This window comes from Phyllobates terribilis, unplaced genomic scaffold (genome assembly GCF_046119375.1).
Source record: "Phyllobates terribilis strain yellow unplaced genomic scaffold, ASM4611937v1 Scaffold_1__5_contigs__length_1240528914, whole genome shotgun sequence".
Classification (NCBI taxonomy): Eukaryota; Metazoa; Chordata; class Amphibia; order Anura; family Dendrobatidae; genus Phyllobates; species Phyllobates terribilis.
The window spans coordinates 99,143,456-99,160,919 of record NW_027362761.1 but is presented as its reverse complement, the minus strand read 5'-3'; the positions used below and the strand labels follow the sequence as shown (position 1 = coordinate 99,160,919).

The 17,464-nt window shown below is 46.9% G+C and overlaps 1 protein-coding gene across 1 annotated transcript in view; it reads right to left on the bottom strand.

Annotated features, from left to right (window-relative positions):
- Positions 1 to 17,464, bottom strand: part of RIGI (RNA sensor RIG-I) — a 100,096-nt gene that overhangs the window by 55,135 nt on the left and 27,497 nt on the right. The window contains exons 4-5 of the mRNA XM_073664886.1: positions 9,655 to 9,836; positions 2,806 to 2,956 (exon numbers count right to left, since the gene is read on the bottom strand). Coding sequence (XP_073520987.1) covers positions 2,806 to 2,956; positions 9,655 to 9,836 — 333 coding nt within the window. The remainder of the gene's footprint in view (positions 1 to 2,805; positions 2,957 to 9,654; positions 9,837 to 17,464) is intronic.

Genomic DNA, 17,464 nt, shown 5'->3' with positions numbered 1-17,464 from the left:
AGTGCACACACAGCCGGGTACAGATTCATTTGAGAGCATAGGCTTCATTGCCTAGTGCACACACAACCGGGTACAGATTCATTTGATAGCATAAGCTTCATTGCCTAGTGCACACATTGCCGGGTACAGATTCATTTGAGAGCATAAGCTTCATTGCCTAGTGCACACACAACCGGGTACACATTCATTTGAGAGCATAAGTTTCATTGCCTAGTGCACACACAACCGGGTACAGATTCATTAGAGAGCATAGGCTTCCCTTACTAGTGCACACACAGCCGGGTACAGATTCATTTGAGAGCATAGGCTTCCCTTACTAGTGCACACACAACCGGGTACAGATTCATTAGAGAGCATAGGCTTCATTGCCTAGTGCACACACAGCCGGGTACAGATTCATTTGAGAGCATAGGCTTCATTGCCTAGTGCACACATTGCCGGGTACAGATTCATTTGAGAGCATAGGCTTCATTGCCTAGTGCACACACAACCGGGTACATATTCATTAGAGAGCATAGGCTTCCCTTACTAGTGCACACACAGCCGGGTACAGATTCATTTGAGAGCATAGGCTTCCCTTACTAGTGCACACACAGCCGGGTACAGATTCATTAGAGAGCATAGGCTTCATTGCCTAGTGCACACACAGCCGGGTACAGATTCATTAGAGAGCATAGGCTTCCCTTACTAGTGCACACACAACCGGGTACAGATTCATTTGATAGCATAAGCTTCATTGCCTAGTGCACACATTGCCGGGTACAGATTCATTTGAGAGCATAAGCTTCATTGCCTAGTGCACACACAACCGGGTACACATTCATTTGAGAGCATAAGTTTCATTGCCTAGTGCACACACAACCGGGTACAGATTCATTAGAGAGCATAGGCTTCCCTTACTAGTGCACACACAGCCGGGTACAGATTCATTTGAGAGCATAGGCTTCCCTTACTAGTGCACACACAACCGGGTACAGATTCATTAGAGAGCATAGGCTTCCCTTACTAGTGCACACACAGCCGGGTACAGATTCATTTGAGAGCATAGGCTTCATTGCCTAGTGCACGCACAGCCGGGTACAGATTCATTTGAGAGCATAGGCTTCCCTTACTAGTGCACACACAGCCGGGTACAGATTCATTAGAGAGCATAGGCTTCATTGCCTAGTGCACACACAGCCGGGTACAGATTCATTAGAGAGCATAGGCTTCCCTTACTAGTGCACACACAGCCGGGTACAGATTCATTTGAGAGCATAGGCTTCATTGCCTAGTGCACACACAACCGGGTACAGATTCATTTGATAGCATAAGCTTCATTGCCTAGTGCACACATTGCCGGGTACAGATTCATTTGAGAGCATAAGCTTCATTGCCTAGTGCACACACAACCGGGTACAGATTCATTAGAGAGCATAGGCTTCCCTTACTAGTGCACACACAACCGGGTACAGATTCATTAGAGAGCATAGGCTTCATTGCCTAGTGCACACACAGCCGGGTACAGATTCATTAGAGAGCATAGGCTTCCCTTACTAGTGCACACACAGCCGGGTACAGATTCATTTGAGAGCATAGGCTTCATTGCCTAGTGCACACACAACCGGGTACACATTCATTTGAGAGCATAAGTTTCATTGCCTAGTGCACACACAGCCGGGTACAGATTCATTAGAGAGCATAGGCTTCCCTTACTAGTGCACACACAGCCGGGTACAGATTCATTTGAGAGCATAGGCTTCATTGCCTAGTGCACACACAACCGGGTACATATTCATTAGAGAGCATAGGCTTCATTGCCTAGTGCACACACAGCCGGGTACAGATTCATTTGAGAGCATAGGCTTCCCTTACTAGTGCACACACAGCCGGGTACAGATTCATTTGAGAGCATAGGCTTCATTGCCTAGTGCACACACAACCGGGTACAGATTCATTTGAGAGCATAGGCTTCATTGCCTAGTGCACACACAACCGGGTACAGATTCATTTGAGAGCATAGGCTTCATTGCCTAGTGCACACACAACCGGGTACAGATTCATTTGAGAGCATAGGCTTAGTTGGTGGGGGTCTTAGCACTTGGATCTGCTTGTAATTATGAGTGCAGCAAAATATTAAAAAACATTAAAAGTAACCTAATAGACATACTCATAATCTTAATAGATATATAATAATCTAATTTATATAACTGTAGTCTAAAAGCTATTTAATAATCGGAATTTAAGAAATGTAATAATCTAAGATATACTCATAATTTAATGGATATATAGAGGTCTAATAGATAATTATGATATAAATTGTAGTTTAATAGTAGATTTGATCACACAGATTTGCAAAAGAGCCCAGCGAAACTCCTACATGCCGGCATCCCTGGTGCCTCTTCTGATTAATAGGCCCGGTACGACGACATCATTGAGGTGTGACACAAGCATAATGTCGCAATGGTCCTATTAATCAGAAGAGGTACCAAAAGGGAGGAGGAAGTTTGCAGGGAATCTTTTTTTGATCAACTCATATTAATATAATCATATTCATGTAGATATATAATATTCTAGTACCTAAAATCCTAATACCAATCCGTTTATAGACTTTACAAGGTATGTTCACTAGTGGCAGACTTTTTGGAGATTGAAATCCACTCTATATATCAGAATGTGGTGGTTTTCTGCAGCTTGAGCATAAGCTTCTGCACACCCCATTTAGATATAAAAGCAGTCACTGAAATTTCTGCAACAAATTTGTGGCGTGTACACATAGTGTGTTTGTGAAACCTTTATTCATGCCAGTAAATGCCACTGATTCACCTTTGTCACAGGACCAAACATTCAAGACATTGCGATGTTCTCCCCTTTCTAAAGCAAGAGTGAAGGATTTTGGCCACTCTACTTTATCTGACCGTTTCAGGAAATCGATAAGTTTTTCAGCTCCAGCCGTACTCCCTTTCAGATTAGTTTCCTGAATAGAGAAAAGGACTATTTATTCAATACTCTGTGCAACTCTGGAGTATACAGTTAATCCATATTTACAGGTAGAAAAGGTCATTATGATGGGATTGGTTTCTTCCAGAGCTAGTGTACAGATTCTGGAATCAGTTTTGGGGGCAATTTTGGAAGCAAAGACAGAATAGGATTCAAAACGAAGGCAAGGTATACCAGAAAGAATGACACTTCTCCAGTCATAGGTCTGGCTTAAAAAAAATGCATTAAAAACTACATGCGTAATTCCACGCCAAGTTTAGGGAAGCGCATTTTTGGTCTGTATGCTGACTGACTGTACAATTCACAGCAAAAAGGAAAAAAAAAAAAAAAAAAAAAAAGAGAAGAACTTTACTGAAAAAAATGTTCAATGATAAAATACAAAAGATAAATCACAATTAGAAAAATATAAGGTTAAAAGAACGACCCCAAAAAAATAGTCCCAGTTTCGTGCAAAAAAATTTATTATAAAACATCAGTGTATGAATGCAAGTAAAGGGCAAGCATTCATGAAGAATAATGCACCATAACTGATCACGACTGATTGCAATTAATAAGATGTACAAGTACATTACAAAATATATAGGATCAATTGATATATCTAAAAGGTCGCCACTCGTATTGTCTAGTGCAACCTATATCCATTAATTAGGTGATTAGATATGGTGCATAGATTAAGTGTATTAACATCATGACAAAAGGGTTAGAGAGTATATCATCTGTATCACAAGGTAGGTATAGATTCATCACCCAACTGTCAAGCGGTATATATAGCCCGATAATAACCCCATAGAAATCATCCTCTTTTAAATTAAGTGCTTACCCATAGTGTTTAAATATTGCACAAGACCAAAAGAGACCCCTGACGGGCGTTTCGCTACTGCAAATCGCGCGACAGGGGTCTCTTCCGGTCTTGTGCAATATTCAAACAGAAAAATTTTAAAAAAAAAGTTATGGCTTTGGGAAGATGGGGAGGAAAAAATTAAAATGCAAATTGGACCCTTCGGAAAAGGGTTAATGTAATATCTGTCAGGAAAGTTAAAAATATATATATATTGGTAATAACCCTGTGAAAAACAGTGCCTAAAAAAACAGCCTTATTGAGTTTTCCTTGGCCTGTTATCTCAGGCCCATGGTTATGCTGTTCCTAATTAAAAACAATATTTTTTTGTTTTATTTTAAATATTTCTGTGTAAGCTGCCCCATAAACCTTACTGGTCTGATCAAGCTCATTTTAGGTGTAGAAGTAAGAAATGGAGTCAAAACTGAAAAGGAATAAAAAAAAAAAAAAAAAATGCGTTCACATGAAGGATTAAGAGGTTCTCCTCATTTATGACATGCCTTCCGGCACAGATTCTAGGGCAGGGATTCTCAACCTTGTCTCCATCTGAAAACATCTGCAAAACCTTTTTTTGTACCCTAAGAACACAAACTACAATGGACTGAGCATTCCAATCATATATCCCCAGGGAGCAAACAGCATATGCAATAATTATAGTTTATCATACTGGGCCAAGTTTATTACAACACGAATCAGTGACAGTCAGAGAGAGCATTAAAAAAATTCAGACTTGACAAATGCGGTTTCTCTCATACCAAACATGTATGAAAGAGCTGAAGACCAAACTAACATTCCCCATATTTAAAGTAGAGCTTCCTTCTACAAAACCCCTTATTAGGTTCCATGAAATATTCGATGGGATATACTTCAGTCTGTATTTGTCACAGGTGTGTCAGATGTGACAGACAGTCTCCCTGCAGTTGGTTGCAGAAAATCTCTTAGTTTGGCATTACAGACGCCTTCTTAGATCTGTATCACTTTAGGACCCAGCGACTACCTCCCTCCTTCTAAATTTACACCCAGGTCTGGGTGTTTAAATACTTGGTTTGCTACAGGGAGGCGCCGGTGATATTTACATGTTCCCTTGTGAATGCTTGGAGCTACTGCCATCTGTTTACTTCCTCTCTGATGCTAAGCCGACGTATGGTGTAAGCTCTCTGAAGCAGGCTCAAGCTAAGTTACTTTCCCCCATGTTTGTCTCCCTTGTTGTTGTTAGTGGGGACTGACTAGTGCTCCCCCCCCCACATCAAGGGCCAAGCTCTAGGGAAATACAGGGTTTAGGTTCCTGTGCAGCGATTGGGGAGGGACCAATATAGGGACATTAGGGGAGACAGGGTGAGCTCAGATCAGTCTAGGAGGTCTCCACTCCCCTTTTCCCTAGTGTCTGGGCTCTCTTCCTTTGTTTAGCACCAAGTCTTTCTCACACCTTGCTTGATAGTATTCACTTACATGTTTGCCAGTAGACAGTCTTTCAATAGCCTGTCTGCTTAAGCTTCAGATTAACAGCGAACAATCAGGAATAGATCCTTAAATTCACATTGTTCTCACTTTCATGCCAGTGTCTCCCACGCCTTCTCAGCGCCGCCCTACTCATTGCGTTCACCACTCTGCTTCCCCAGAGTCAGACCATCCCGAGATGCTTGTGCTCACCGTCAGCTCTGCTCCTAGAGAATATCCAAATGGCTATAGGGAAGCACACCAAGATCCTACAGGAATTTAATCCTGCTGTGTCCTGCAGGGTTTGCCTTCCCCAGCCATCCCTAGGCAGTGGGGGGTTTATTAGGCAGCTCCTCCCACCCCTTCCTACCCAATAGTTGGTTCCCAGTTTTTTGTCTCTGGATCCTGTGGGTGCAGGTTTGTTCTGTCTCTCCCTTTATCGACCCGGCTTGTATAACCATCCTGTTTGACCTCGGCTATATACGGATTCTGTGCTGCCTGCCCTGACCCCGGATTGTATGACCAAGTCTTTGGCTTCGTACCTGTGCCTCTGACTCTGTTGCAGACCCAGGGACTGCCCTGGAGTGGTACTTGGTGACTACCGGCAGCCAAGCCTATCCTGACCATCAGAGGCTCTCGTGAATACCCAGTAGTCACTTAGTTACGCCCCTCCAGGTTAAGCCCGGCCTGTGGCACAGTGGGTCCACACCCACCAGCGTTACACTCACCAGCACAGGTCCTGTTTAAATTGGGCGAAGTGCTGCAGAGAACTGGTATTTTGTGCAATCCAAATGATCCTTACACCTGATGAACAAGAGATTTGCTCATTCATTGGGTGATCGGAAGCATTTTTACACTGCATCATTATTGTGAAACAAGCATTCTTAACGCTCGGTCAGCATCATTTTGCAGTATAAATAGACCTGGAGTCTTCATTCCCAGGAAGTCCTATATTGTCATGCTGTCACAATGATGTTGGTCTTTTCCTAGTCTGTGGTCTATTGCTATGGTATCACAATACTTTGTCTTTTTTTATAGACCCTCTTCATTTGTAGTGATATCCCAGTGGGATGGTATCACAATGGTGTTTTAACTTAGTTGTTTCATTATGATTATGTCACAACAGGCATTTATTCTATAACTACTGGATAGCATTTGTCTTTATTCCTAGACTGTGTTCTATTCTACGATGGTGTCATAACAATATTTTTCTTTTGCTAAACAATGATCTATTGTAATTATGTCATACCGTCAGTGTTTGTCTTTTTCCTAGGACTCGTAAGGGATCAAACCCCTGTTAGCAAATTATGGACTACCATGTGTCCATTTTAGTTGGGTTTGCACTATGAGCTTAGGTTTACTGAAAGACTGCTCCAAATTTCTTAATTTGTACTGTTTAAATCAATGTATATATCGTACATACGATATTGCTCTGTAAGAAGGACACAGTGCCTTGTGGTGTTAGGTAATCTGCTGCAAATCGATGAAGGACTGAAAAACTTCTGGAGAACATACATTTACATGGGAAGGTGCTTTATCTTCATCATTCCTAAGAAGAGCATGGTGACTGGCCCATAAAGGTTTTTGGAGATTTGACGGTTCAGTGCATAAAGCGAACAGTGATTTTGCTGGTCTGAGCTAAGTGTAAGGGCCACACCTCAGTCAGTGGAGTAACAATTTGTCCCCTGCGGAATATGCAGACTTTAAGTGAATTGGAGTGCTGAACCAGAGGTCTGTGGTGGTGACTAGTGACCTGGAAGAGGTTTGGCCCTTTCCAATTGAAGCCTGGATAGTAAGCTGAAGTGGCCGGAGTGTAGGTACGTGACAAACAGTGGTCTGGGCTGATGTTGTACCCTTAGAAGGTGTACCTACAAGTCCAACTGACCAGTGATGGCTGAAGCAAATCATCCCCCTGTGTGATGAGAGTCTGCTGGGGCTATAGGAATGATCTGTCCAGTGGGGAAGGCTGAAGAAAGGCTGTAGTTAGATCCTGTAGAGCAGGGGTCTCAAACACGCGGCCCGCGGGCCGCATGCGGCCCCTGAGGCTGCTTTATGCGGCCCGCAGGCACAGACCCCTTGACGATCCCGACCTGGTCCAGGAGGAGCGGCCGACAGCAGCGCTGAATTGCCACACAGAGACTGTCTCCCAGCACAGCATTTCCAATGCCAGCCGCCGGCCAATCAGAGGCCAGCAGCTGATATCTGCGTGTCGGCGCAGTGAGTATGAGGTCATTGCCATATGCAGATGTCAGCTGCTGGCCTCTGATTGGTCAGCGGCTGTCATTGGAAATGCTGTGCTGGGAGACGGTCTCTGTGCGGCAATGCAGCGCTGCTGTCGGCGGCTCCTCCTGGACCAGGTCGGGATCGTCAAGGGGTCGGACTCTGTGGTGCCTGCGGGCCACATCTGCAGGAAGGACGCCGAGGGAACGGAGGACAGGTGAGAATCATCTTTTTTTTTTTTTATGTGTGTGAAGAACAGCACAGGGGGCACATAGCCACAAGAGGGGACCTGGATGGGGCACATAGCCACAAGAGGGGACCTGGATGGGGCACATAGCCACAGGATGGGGACCTGGATGGGGCACATAGCCACAGGATGGGGACCTGGATGGGGCACATAGCCACAGGATGGGGACCTGGATGGGGCACATAGCCACAGGATGGGGACCTGGATGGGGCACATAGCCACAGGATGGGGACCTGGATGGGGCACATAGCCACAGGATGGGGCACATAGCCACAGGATGGGGACCTGGATGGGGCACATAGCCACAAGATGGGGACCTGGATGGGGCACATAGCCACAAGAGGGGACCTGGATGGGGCACATAGCCACAAGATGGGGACATGGATGGGGCACATAGCCACAAGATGGGGACCTGGATCGGGAACATTGCCACAGGATGGGGACCTGGATGGGGCACATAGCCACAGGATGGGGACCTGGATGGGGCACATAGCCACAGGATGGGGACCTGGATGAGGCACATTAGTACAAGATGGGGGCCAGGATGGGAACAATGCCACAAGATGGAAACCTGGATGGTCACATAGCCACAAGATGGGGACCTGGATCGGGAACATTGCCACAGGATGGGGACCTGGATCGGGAACATTGCCACAGGATGGGGACCTGGATGGGGCACATAGCCACAGGATGGGGACCTGGATGGGGCACATAGCCACAGGATGGGGACCTGGATGGGGCACATAGCCACAGGATGGGGACCTGGATGGGGCACATAGCCACAGGATGGGGACCTGGATGGGGCACATAGCCACAGGATGGGGACCTGGATGGGGCACATAGCCACAGGATGGGGACCTGGTTGGGGCACATTAGTACAAGATGGGGACATTACTACAAGATGTTTGCCATTATTACTATATGATGCTAATGGTATGACAATTTTACTGTATGTGGCCAATTGGAGGAAAGAAAATTGTAAAAATCAAAAAAATAAAAATAAAGCATGAAAAAATATTGGGCACTAAAAATGCTGTTTAATATGTAAACTAAAGTAAACACAAAAAAGTGCACGTTTATTATCGCCACATCCATAACGACCCAAGCTATAAAAAAATAAACACGGGAAAAATGTTCAAAAGGTGTATACAGAAAAAATGGTATCACTAAAAATGTCACATTGAACAAAAAATGCGGCCCCCCAAATTCAAATTTTTTCCATTTGTGGCCCATATACCCAGCCGAGTTTGAGACCCCTGCTGTAGAGGGTGAAGAGAATCCCTCAGGTAGGACTATAGTAGATGTCTGGTTGCCTTGTAGGATGAAAATATGGCACAGAGGCACAGTCCTGGAAACTGAACTCTTGGGCAGTGTAATGAGAACAATGCGAGAGGGCTAGCCAATTTCGTGCCTTTGTGAGAGAATGGGGTTTGTCTGCCAGACTGTGTATTAAAAGGAATACTGCCACATACCAGTCTGAGAAAAGCCAAAAGCACACTTTCTGGCCACTGTCAAGTGCATGGGGGCCTCAAGATACATTTCCCATTTAAGACTTGTCCCACAAAAATAAATAAATAAGCCGAAAAGTGATTGTATTATGCTAGAGTGGTAAAACAGAAAAAAAACTACATATTTAGTATTACCTACAGAATTAGGTTAACATTTATGCTGTTTTGTGTATGTACAGCACAAACAATGGAAAATAAATGACAGATAAAGAATTCCTGATTTTTTTTAATCTAATTTCCTCTTAAAAAAAAGTTCATCAATAAGTTATGCTGCAGAAAAAGGTGAATGCGCTACATTATCTATGAAAACTACTTGCATGTTAAACAGTAGGCAGAGAAAAAGCACCAAAAAATCCTACTCATAGTTACAAGTCATTACAGCAATTACATTAGCTGTTACAAAGCCATACAAATTCTCACATTACCTTTTGGATCTCTTCAATCTCTCGTTGGAGGAGGCAGTCACCAAGGTGATTTATAAGCTCACCAGCCCGGATGTTACTTTTAACAATAGTGTTGATGCGGGTGAGAAGGTTCCTGGGCTCTTCTAGGCTTATAATACTGGTAAAGTCTGAGCTTTGGAGGGCGTCCGATAGACCTTTATAGCCTTAAATATACAAGACATTTGTTCAGTAGTAGTTTTACGGTAAAACAGTTGAAATCAGCAACTATGGAGTCTGGTTCTAGAATATAATCTGCTCTGACACTTATGGTAGCAAGGCTATGCAGCCCCAATAAATCATGATCCTTATCCATAATGCATGTTTACTGATTGAGAAAGGTTCTCAAATAGAACCAAAATGTCGCCATTATGGGCTATTAAATAGTACTCTTTTCACCTTTACACACTGGTGCGCTGCCTCCATTTTTTTTTACTATATCTATCAAATATGTACAGTAACTATCTATGAAGAAAAAAATAGAACAGAAGTATACGGTGGGTGTAAAGCCTCCCAAACAAATGTCCAGTTCTAAGGTAAATAAAAAAAAAAAAAAATGTAAAAGCAGGCAGCACTCCAAATTATGTAAAGAAATAAGTGGACTCTTATTAGTCCAAGTGGCGTGGCGACATTTCGGTTACCAAAAAAAAAAAACCAACTTTCAAGCTGCTTGAAAAAGGTTCTTTCAAACCGAAAGGTCATGACACCACATGAACTAATAAGAGTCCACTTATTTCTTTACATAATTTGGAGCGCTGCCTGTTGTTATTTTGTATATATAACATATTACATCCTATACATAATACATGGCATCATATTATTTATGCACTATTTATACACAGTGTGTGTGTGTCTGTGTCTATATAGTAAGATGGCCGCCTGGTCGCCAGACAAGTCTTCGAGGGGAGATATGTAGCCTCAGTGATGAAAGCCCATAAAAGCAGGCTACAGCATGTATAGTACTGAGAGAGTTAATAGGGCATGTCCAGGGCTGAGTTTACTAGTGTGTCACCCCAGGCCTGGATGCCACAAATATCAAAGGCTGTGTCTGAGACCAGGAGGGAGGTTCTCTGGTCAGGGACCATTAGCACGCAGCACCTCCTGTCCCAGGCCAGTAGGGGAGCAGGCTGCCCCTAGAAAAGCTGGAACTGAGGGCAGGGTTAGTGAGACCAGGACCCACTTCTGAAGCATCCAGAAGGGTTCCCAGAGGAGAGGGACAGGTCAGCAGCAGCTGAGGAGTCCAGGAGGCAGAGGAGGAACAGCAAGCCAGGGACAGAGGCGACGAGAGCCGGTCCTGGCTGAGAGAGAACTACACAACCGGACACTGGGGTCCGAGGCTGTCAGGGTTGCAAGCCCTGCAGCAGATAACCAACCCACAAGGGATTTCAGGTTCCTTGGCCTAAGAAGCCTGGAGGCTCCGCCACAAAGAGGGACCGGTACAGCACGGAGAAGCAACAGGTACCTAAGGCCCGAGTTGCAAGCCATACAGGCGAAGTGCACGGCCAGCTCAGGGACGTGGGCTATCACACCACGAAAAGGGGGATAGTCAGCAAGGGCAGAGAGAACGGTAGGCCTACCCACTCACCCTGACCAGTGGGGCTCGCCCGAATGCTCTCAGACACCCAGGCCCATTCCTACCCTGTACTCCTGTTGGGTCATTAGTACAAACTACAATAAAGACCCTGGACTGTTTGAAGCAGACTCTGAACCCTTATTATTGCGGCCTGCACCATCACCCCCAGCATCCCATCATACTGCCCTGAGGCTGCACTCTACCCGTGGGGGGTTATCCTACCCCTGTGCTGCACACCAACATCAGCCTCAGCGGTCTGCCTTGCAGCGGCGGTTATCCCTGACCGCAATCCACGGGTGGCGTAGTCGGACATTCAAAACACTGATAAATAGACTGCCACAGCATTCGGTCTGACCACCCTGAGCCACGGGATCGGGTCGCCACTACTACCCCCAACATTGCACCGAAGCCCGGTTCCGGGTGCCCCACAGCCCAGGGGGCGAGTCAGCTTTGGCGTAGTCGGCAGGATTGTGACCAACCCGCCACAAACGGGTATTGCGTGCCTGAAAAAGACTGCACACTTACCTGAAAAAGAGGTTTCCCGCCATCCTCAGCCGTGTTCCCGCCATCGGACGCCATCTTCAGGACGCCGCGCGGGAAGAAGAGGGGCGTGGACGTCCAAACCGCGCGAGACCTGAAGCCCCGCCCTACGCACCGACGCTGCGCAAGGTCCTGGAAGGAGCGAGAGCGACACTGACGTCACCAGGACGCGACACAAGGTCCTCGCCCCGGAGCAGCACCAGCGGAGCCGCGGCCTACAGAAGAGGATCGTCGGAAGGTAGGACACGGTTAACGGGGGGGGGGTCGATGACGGACGCGGAGGGACCTTCTACCACCAGCGAGGCTGCAGCAGCGGTGATGCCGTTCTCCATGCCCTACATACCTTAACTGACTTTAAGGAAAGACTGCACAGTTTATTTAAAGTTTATCCCCTGACAGAAGAACAGAAAGTGAGCATACTGACGGGGCAGCTAACCGATGCAGCCCAGCGGGAAGTGAAATCATGGTCAGATGAGGAGAAAAGGACTGTAAAGGACATTCTGACCCGGCTGCGGAGTACCTTTGATACCCGTACCTCAGCCGAAATCAAAATGCGGTTCTATGGCTGTAAGCAGCGAGCCCAAGATAGTATCAGAGACTATGCCTTGAACCAGCAAGAAGCTCTGGGAGAAATTAAACAAGCTGACCCTGGCAGCATGCAGGACACCGATAAACTGTTGACTGACCAGTTCATAGAAGGTCTGCTGTCCAGCGCCCACAGAACCCAGCTGCGCCTCATGGCCCTACAGAACCCCGATTTGACTTTTGCGCAGTTCAAGGATAGGGCCATCCGGGTGCTCCGAGAACCCGCACCAAGTGGCGCTGTAGTTCCCCGGCGCCCTGCCATCACTGACCATCAGGAGGCAGCGCCCTACCCCGCAGACCTTGTGGGGGCTGATGCACAGGCCCTAAATCCATCCCAGCCCGCAAACCTGCACCATCAGGTCCAAGAACTAACAAAGAGTGTGGCTGCATTGACCAGGACCGTACAGTCGTTGCAGGTGGAACCGTCAAGACCAATCAAGCTGGCTTCCAGTCCGGAGGATGCCCCGTGACGTCGACAGAGGATGATCCCGTCGTTCAGAGGGAGGCCCGCCGACCGTTACACTGAGGATGGACAGCCGATTTGCCGCCGTTGCAGTCAGCCAGGACACATACAGTTATATGAAAAAGTTTGGGCACCCCTATTAATCGTAAGCTTAATGTTTTTAAAAAATTGGTGTTTTTGCAACAGCTATTTCAGTTTGATATATGTAATAACTGTTGGACACAGTAATGTTTCTGCCTTGAAATGAGGTTTATTGTACTAACAGAAAACGTGCAATCTGCATTCAAACAAAATTTAACAGGTGCATAAGTATGGGCACCTCACCAGAAAAGTGACATTAATATTTAGTAGATCCTCCTTTTGCAAAAATAACAGCCTCTAGTCGCTTCCTGTAGCTTTTAATGAGTTCCTGGATCCTGGATGAAGGTATTTTTGACCATTCCTCTTTACAAAACAATTCCAGTTCAGTTAAGTTTGCTGGTCGCCGAGCATGCACAGCCCTCTTCAAATGATCCCACAGATGTTCAATGATATTCAGGTCTGGGGACTGGGATGGCCATTCCAGAACATTGTAATTGTTCCTCTGCATGAATGCCTGAGTAGATTTGGAGCGGTGTTTTGGATCATTGTCTTGCTGAAAGATCCATCCCCTGCGTAACTTCAACTTTGTCGCTGATTCTTGAACATTATTGTCAAGAATCTGCTGATACTGAGTGGAATCCATGCGTCCCTCAACTTTAACAAGATTCCCGGTGCCGGCATTGGCCACACAGCCCCAAAGCATGTTGGAACCTCCACCAAATTTTACTGTGGGTAGCAAGTGTTTTTCTTGGAATGCGGTGTTTTTTTGCTGCCATGTATAACGCCTTTTTGTATGACCAAACAACTCAATCTTGGTTTCATCAGTCTTAAGGACCTTCTTCCAAAAAGAAATTGGCTTCTCCAAATGTGCTTTTGCATACCTCAGCCGACTCTGTTTGTGGCGTACTTGCAGAAACGGCTTCTTTCGCATCACTCTCGCATACAGCTTCTCCTTGTGCAAAGTGCGTTGTATAGTTGACCGATGCACAGTGACATCATCTGCAGCAAGTTGATGCTGCAGCTCTCTGGAGGTGGTCTGAGGATTGTCCTTGACTGATCTCACCATTCTTCTTTTCTGCCTTTCTGATGTTTTTCTTGGCCTGCCACTTCTGGCCTTAACAAGAACTGTCCCTGTGTTCTTCCATTTCCTTACTATGTTCCTCACAGTGGAAACTGACAGGTTAAATCTCTGAGACAGCTTTTTGTATCCTTCCCCTGAACAACTATGTTGAATAATCTTTGTTTTCAGATCATTTGACAGTTGTTTTGAGGAGCCCATGATGCCACTCTTCAGAGGAGATTCAAACAGGAGAACAACTTGCAAGTGACCACTTTAAGTAGCTTTTCTCATGATTGCATACACCTGGCTATGAAGTTCAAAGCTCAATGAGGTTACAAAACCAAAAAAAGTGCTTTAGTAAGTCAGTAAAAAGTAGGTAGGAGTATTTAAAACAAGAAAATGATAAGGGTGCCCATACTTATGCACCTGTCAAATTTTGTTTGAATGCAGATTGCACATTTTCTGTTAGTACAATAAACCTCATTTCAAGGCAGAAACATTACTGTGTCCAACAGTTATTACATATATCAAACTGAAATAGCTGTTGCAAAATCACCAATTTTTATAAAACATTAAGCTTAAGATTAATAGGGGTGCCCAAACTTTTTCATATAACTGTAGCAAGGTACTGTACTTTAAATGGGTCCGACCTGGGGCAGAGGGCCAACCCCCAGGCGTAAGGTCATCAGGCCCGTCTAATTGGCGTGTTAAGTACGTGGGGGGACGCCCGGTCTTACCCGTAGTGCTGGACGGTATCCCCATGAGTGAACTACTGGACACCGGGTCTCAAGTGACTACCATCCCCTACGTACTTTTCAAGCAATACTGGAGTGACACGGATATAACACGTTATCCAGACAGTGACTTGAGCATCATCGCCAGCAATGGCCAGCCCGTGCCGCAGGTGGGGTTCAGAGAGAGGACTATCAAGATTGGTAAGGTTGAACTGCCGGCACAGGGAGTGATCATTGTGGACATTGGCCGTCGAGAAAGTCACCCTAAAATAACCTTGGGTACTAATGTGATTGAAAACTGTCTTTCAGAAGTAATTGTGATTTTGCAGCAGGTGGCGATGAATGCGAGCTCCAGCCAACAAAGGGTCCTCCAGAAAGAGATAAGAGCCCTGATGAGACGGCAACAGGTAGAACTGTCTGGTGGGGAGATCGGTAGCGTGAGGATGAGCGACCCGTTCCCCATTGCCATGCCTCCCAAAAGTGAAATGATGATCTGGTGTCGGACTGCAATCGGTTTAAGAGGGAGAGACTACCAAGACATGGTAGAACCCGTGTACTCAGACAGCAGGCCCACCATTTTGACAGCCAGGGGGGTGGTTGATGTCCGCCATGGAAGGGTGCCCGTCTGGATCTTAAACATCGGGGAAAGGGAAGTACACTTGCCCCGGTACGCTACACTGGCCAAATTGTTTGCCGTCGAACACAATGCTATCAGGGTCGTGGAACCCTTGCCTCCATCTTCCCCGGTGGAGGGTAATGGCTCCCAGAAACACAAGGAGGACTGGTGCCAGAAACTCCATGTGGGTGCTGACTCTACTCCCCTGCACCAAAAACAAGGAGTCTACCGGGTGGTTCAGGAGTACGAGAGAGTCTTTAGTAAGCACCCGCTAGACTTCGGCCGAGTAAAGGGAGTAGAACACCACATCCCCACGGGGAGCCACCCACCAATAAAAGAGAGACACAGACCTGTACCCCCTGCACATTATCAGAACGCAAAGGGCATGCTGAGAGAAATTAAAGAAGCCGGGGTCATCAGACACAGCTGTAGCCCCTGGGCAGCCCCCTTGGTTCTGGTAAAAAAGAAAGACGGTACCATGAGAATGTGCGTGGACTATAGACAAATCAATCGTATTACCCATAAAGACGCGTACCCGTTACCTAGGATAGAGGAGTCTTTAGCAGCCCTAAAATCAGCTAACTTCTTCTCTACTTTGGACCTTACTAGCGGGTACTGGCAGGTTCCTGTGGCAGAGGCTGACAAGGAGAAGACCGCCTTCACCACCACGATGGGATTGAGCGAATTCAACTGTATGCCCTTCGGGCTCTGCAACGCACCAGGGACCTTTCCAGAGGCTGATGGAATGCTGTCTAGGGCACCGAAACTTCGAGACGGTCCTACTTTACCTGGACGACGTGATCGTCTATTCGAAGACCTACGAGGACCATCTAAAACACTTGGCAGAGGTGTTCAAAGCCCTGGCAGGCTATGGCCTGAAGGTGAAACCCTCCAAGTGCCATCTGTTAAAGCCGAAGGTACAGTACCTGGGGCACGTGGTGAGTGCAGAAGGAGTAGCCCCCGACCCCGACAAGGTCACAGTAATCAAGAGCTGGCCAAGCCCCTCTAACATCAAAGAAGTGAGGCAATTCCTCGGGTTGGTAGGCTACTACCGAAGGTTCGTCCCCGGGTTCACTAAGATGGCAGCCCCTATGCAGGACCTCCTGATAGGACAGTCCAAGACCAGAAGCCAAAAGCCACCCTTCAAGTGGGACAAGCCGGAAGAGCAGTCCTTCCGCCAGTTGAAGATGGCCCTCACGGGGGATGAGATCCTGGCCTACCCCGATTATGGCCAGCCTTTTATCCTCCACACAGACGCCAGCAATGTGGGGCTGGGAGCCGTACTGTCACAGAACCAACAGGGCAGAGAAAAAGGGTGATCGCGTATGCCAGCTGGAAGCTGAGGCCCACTGAAAGGAACCCGGAGAATTACAGCTCCTTCAAGCTAGAATTCTTGGCAGTGGTGTGGGCCGTCACAGAACGGTTTAAGCATTACCGGGCCTCCGCAAAGTTCACTGTGTACACGGACAACAACCCGCTGACACACCTGAACAATGCAAGACTAGGTGCCCTAGAACAGCGGTGGATGGCCCGGTTATCCAATTATGACTTCACAATCAAGTACCGGGCAGGCAGGACCAACGCCAACGCAGACGCCCTATCAAGAATGCCCCACCTACCTGAAGGAGAAGAAGACTCGGAAGAGCTGGAGGAAGTAGAGCTCCCTGCGTTCCATCGGTATGGGGCCACTCAGTATTCTCACCGGGTAAGAGACAAAGACCTAACCACCGTCATGTTCAACCCCTTACCCCACCACGGCTGGGCTGAAACGCAAGATAGTGACCCTGCAGTTCGCCTGGTGAAAGACCTGTTAACCCAGGCAGACGCTAGCCCTGGCCCGGACGTTCCAGAGGAAGCCAAGCAGATATGGAAGGAGAAAAGCAGGCTATTCCTCTACGAGGGTAAGCTGTGCAGAAGGCTTGTCAACCACCGGACGCACGAGCTGACCTGGCAGGTAGTGGTCCCAAGGCGAGATGCAGCAATGGTCCTGGAGTAGTACCATGACAGAGAGGGACACTTCGGGTGGAAGAAACTGGAGTTCCTACTGAGAGAGCGGTTCTACTGGGTCGGTATGAGAAGGGCCATAGAGAAGTGGAGCAGGGACTGCGGCCCATGTCACCTCAGAAGGAAGGACCGTACCAGC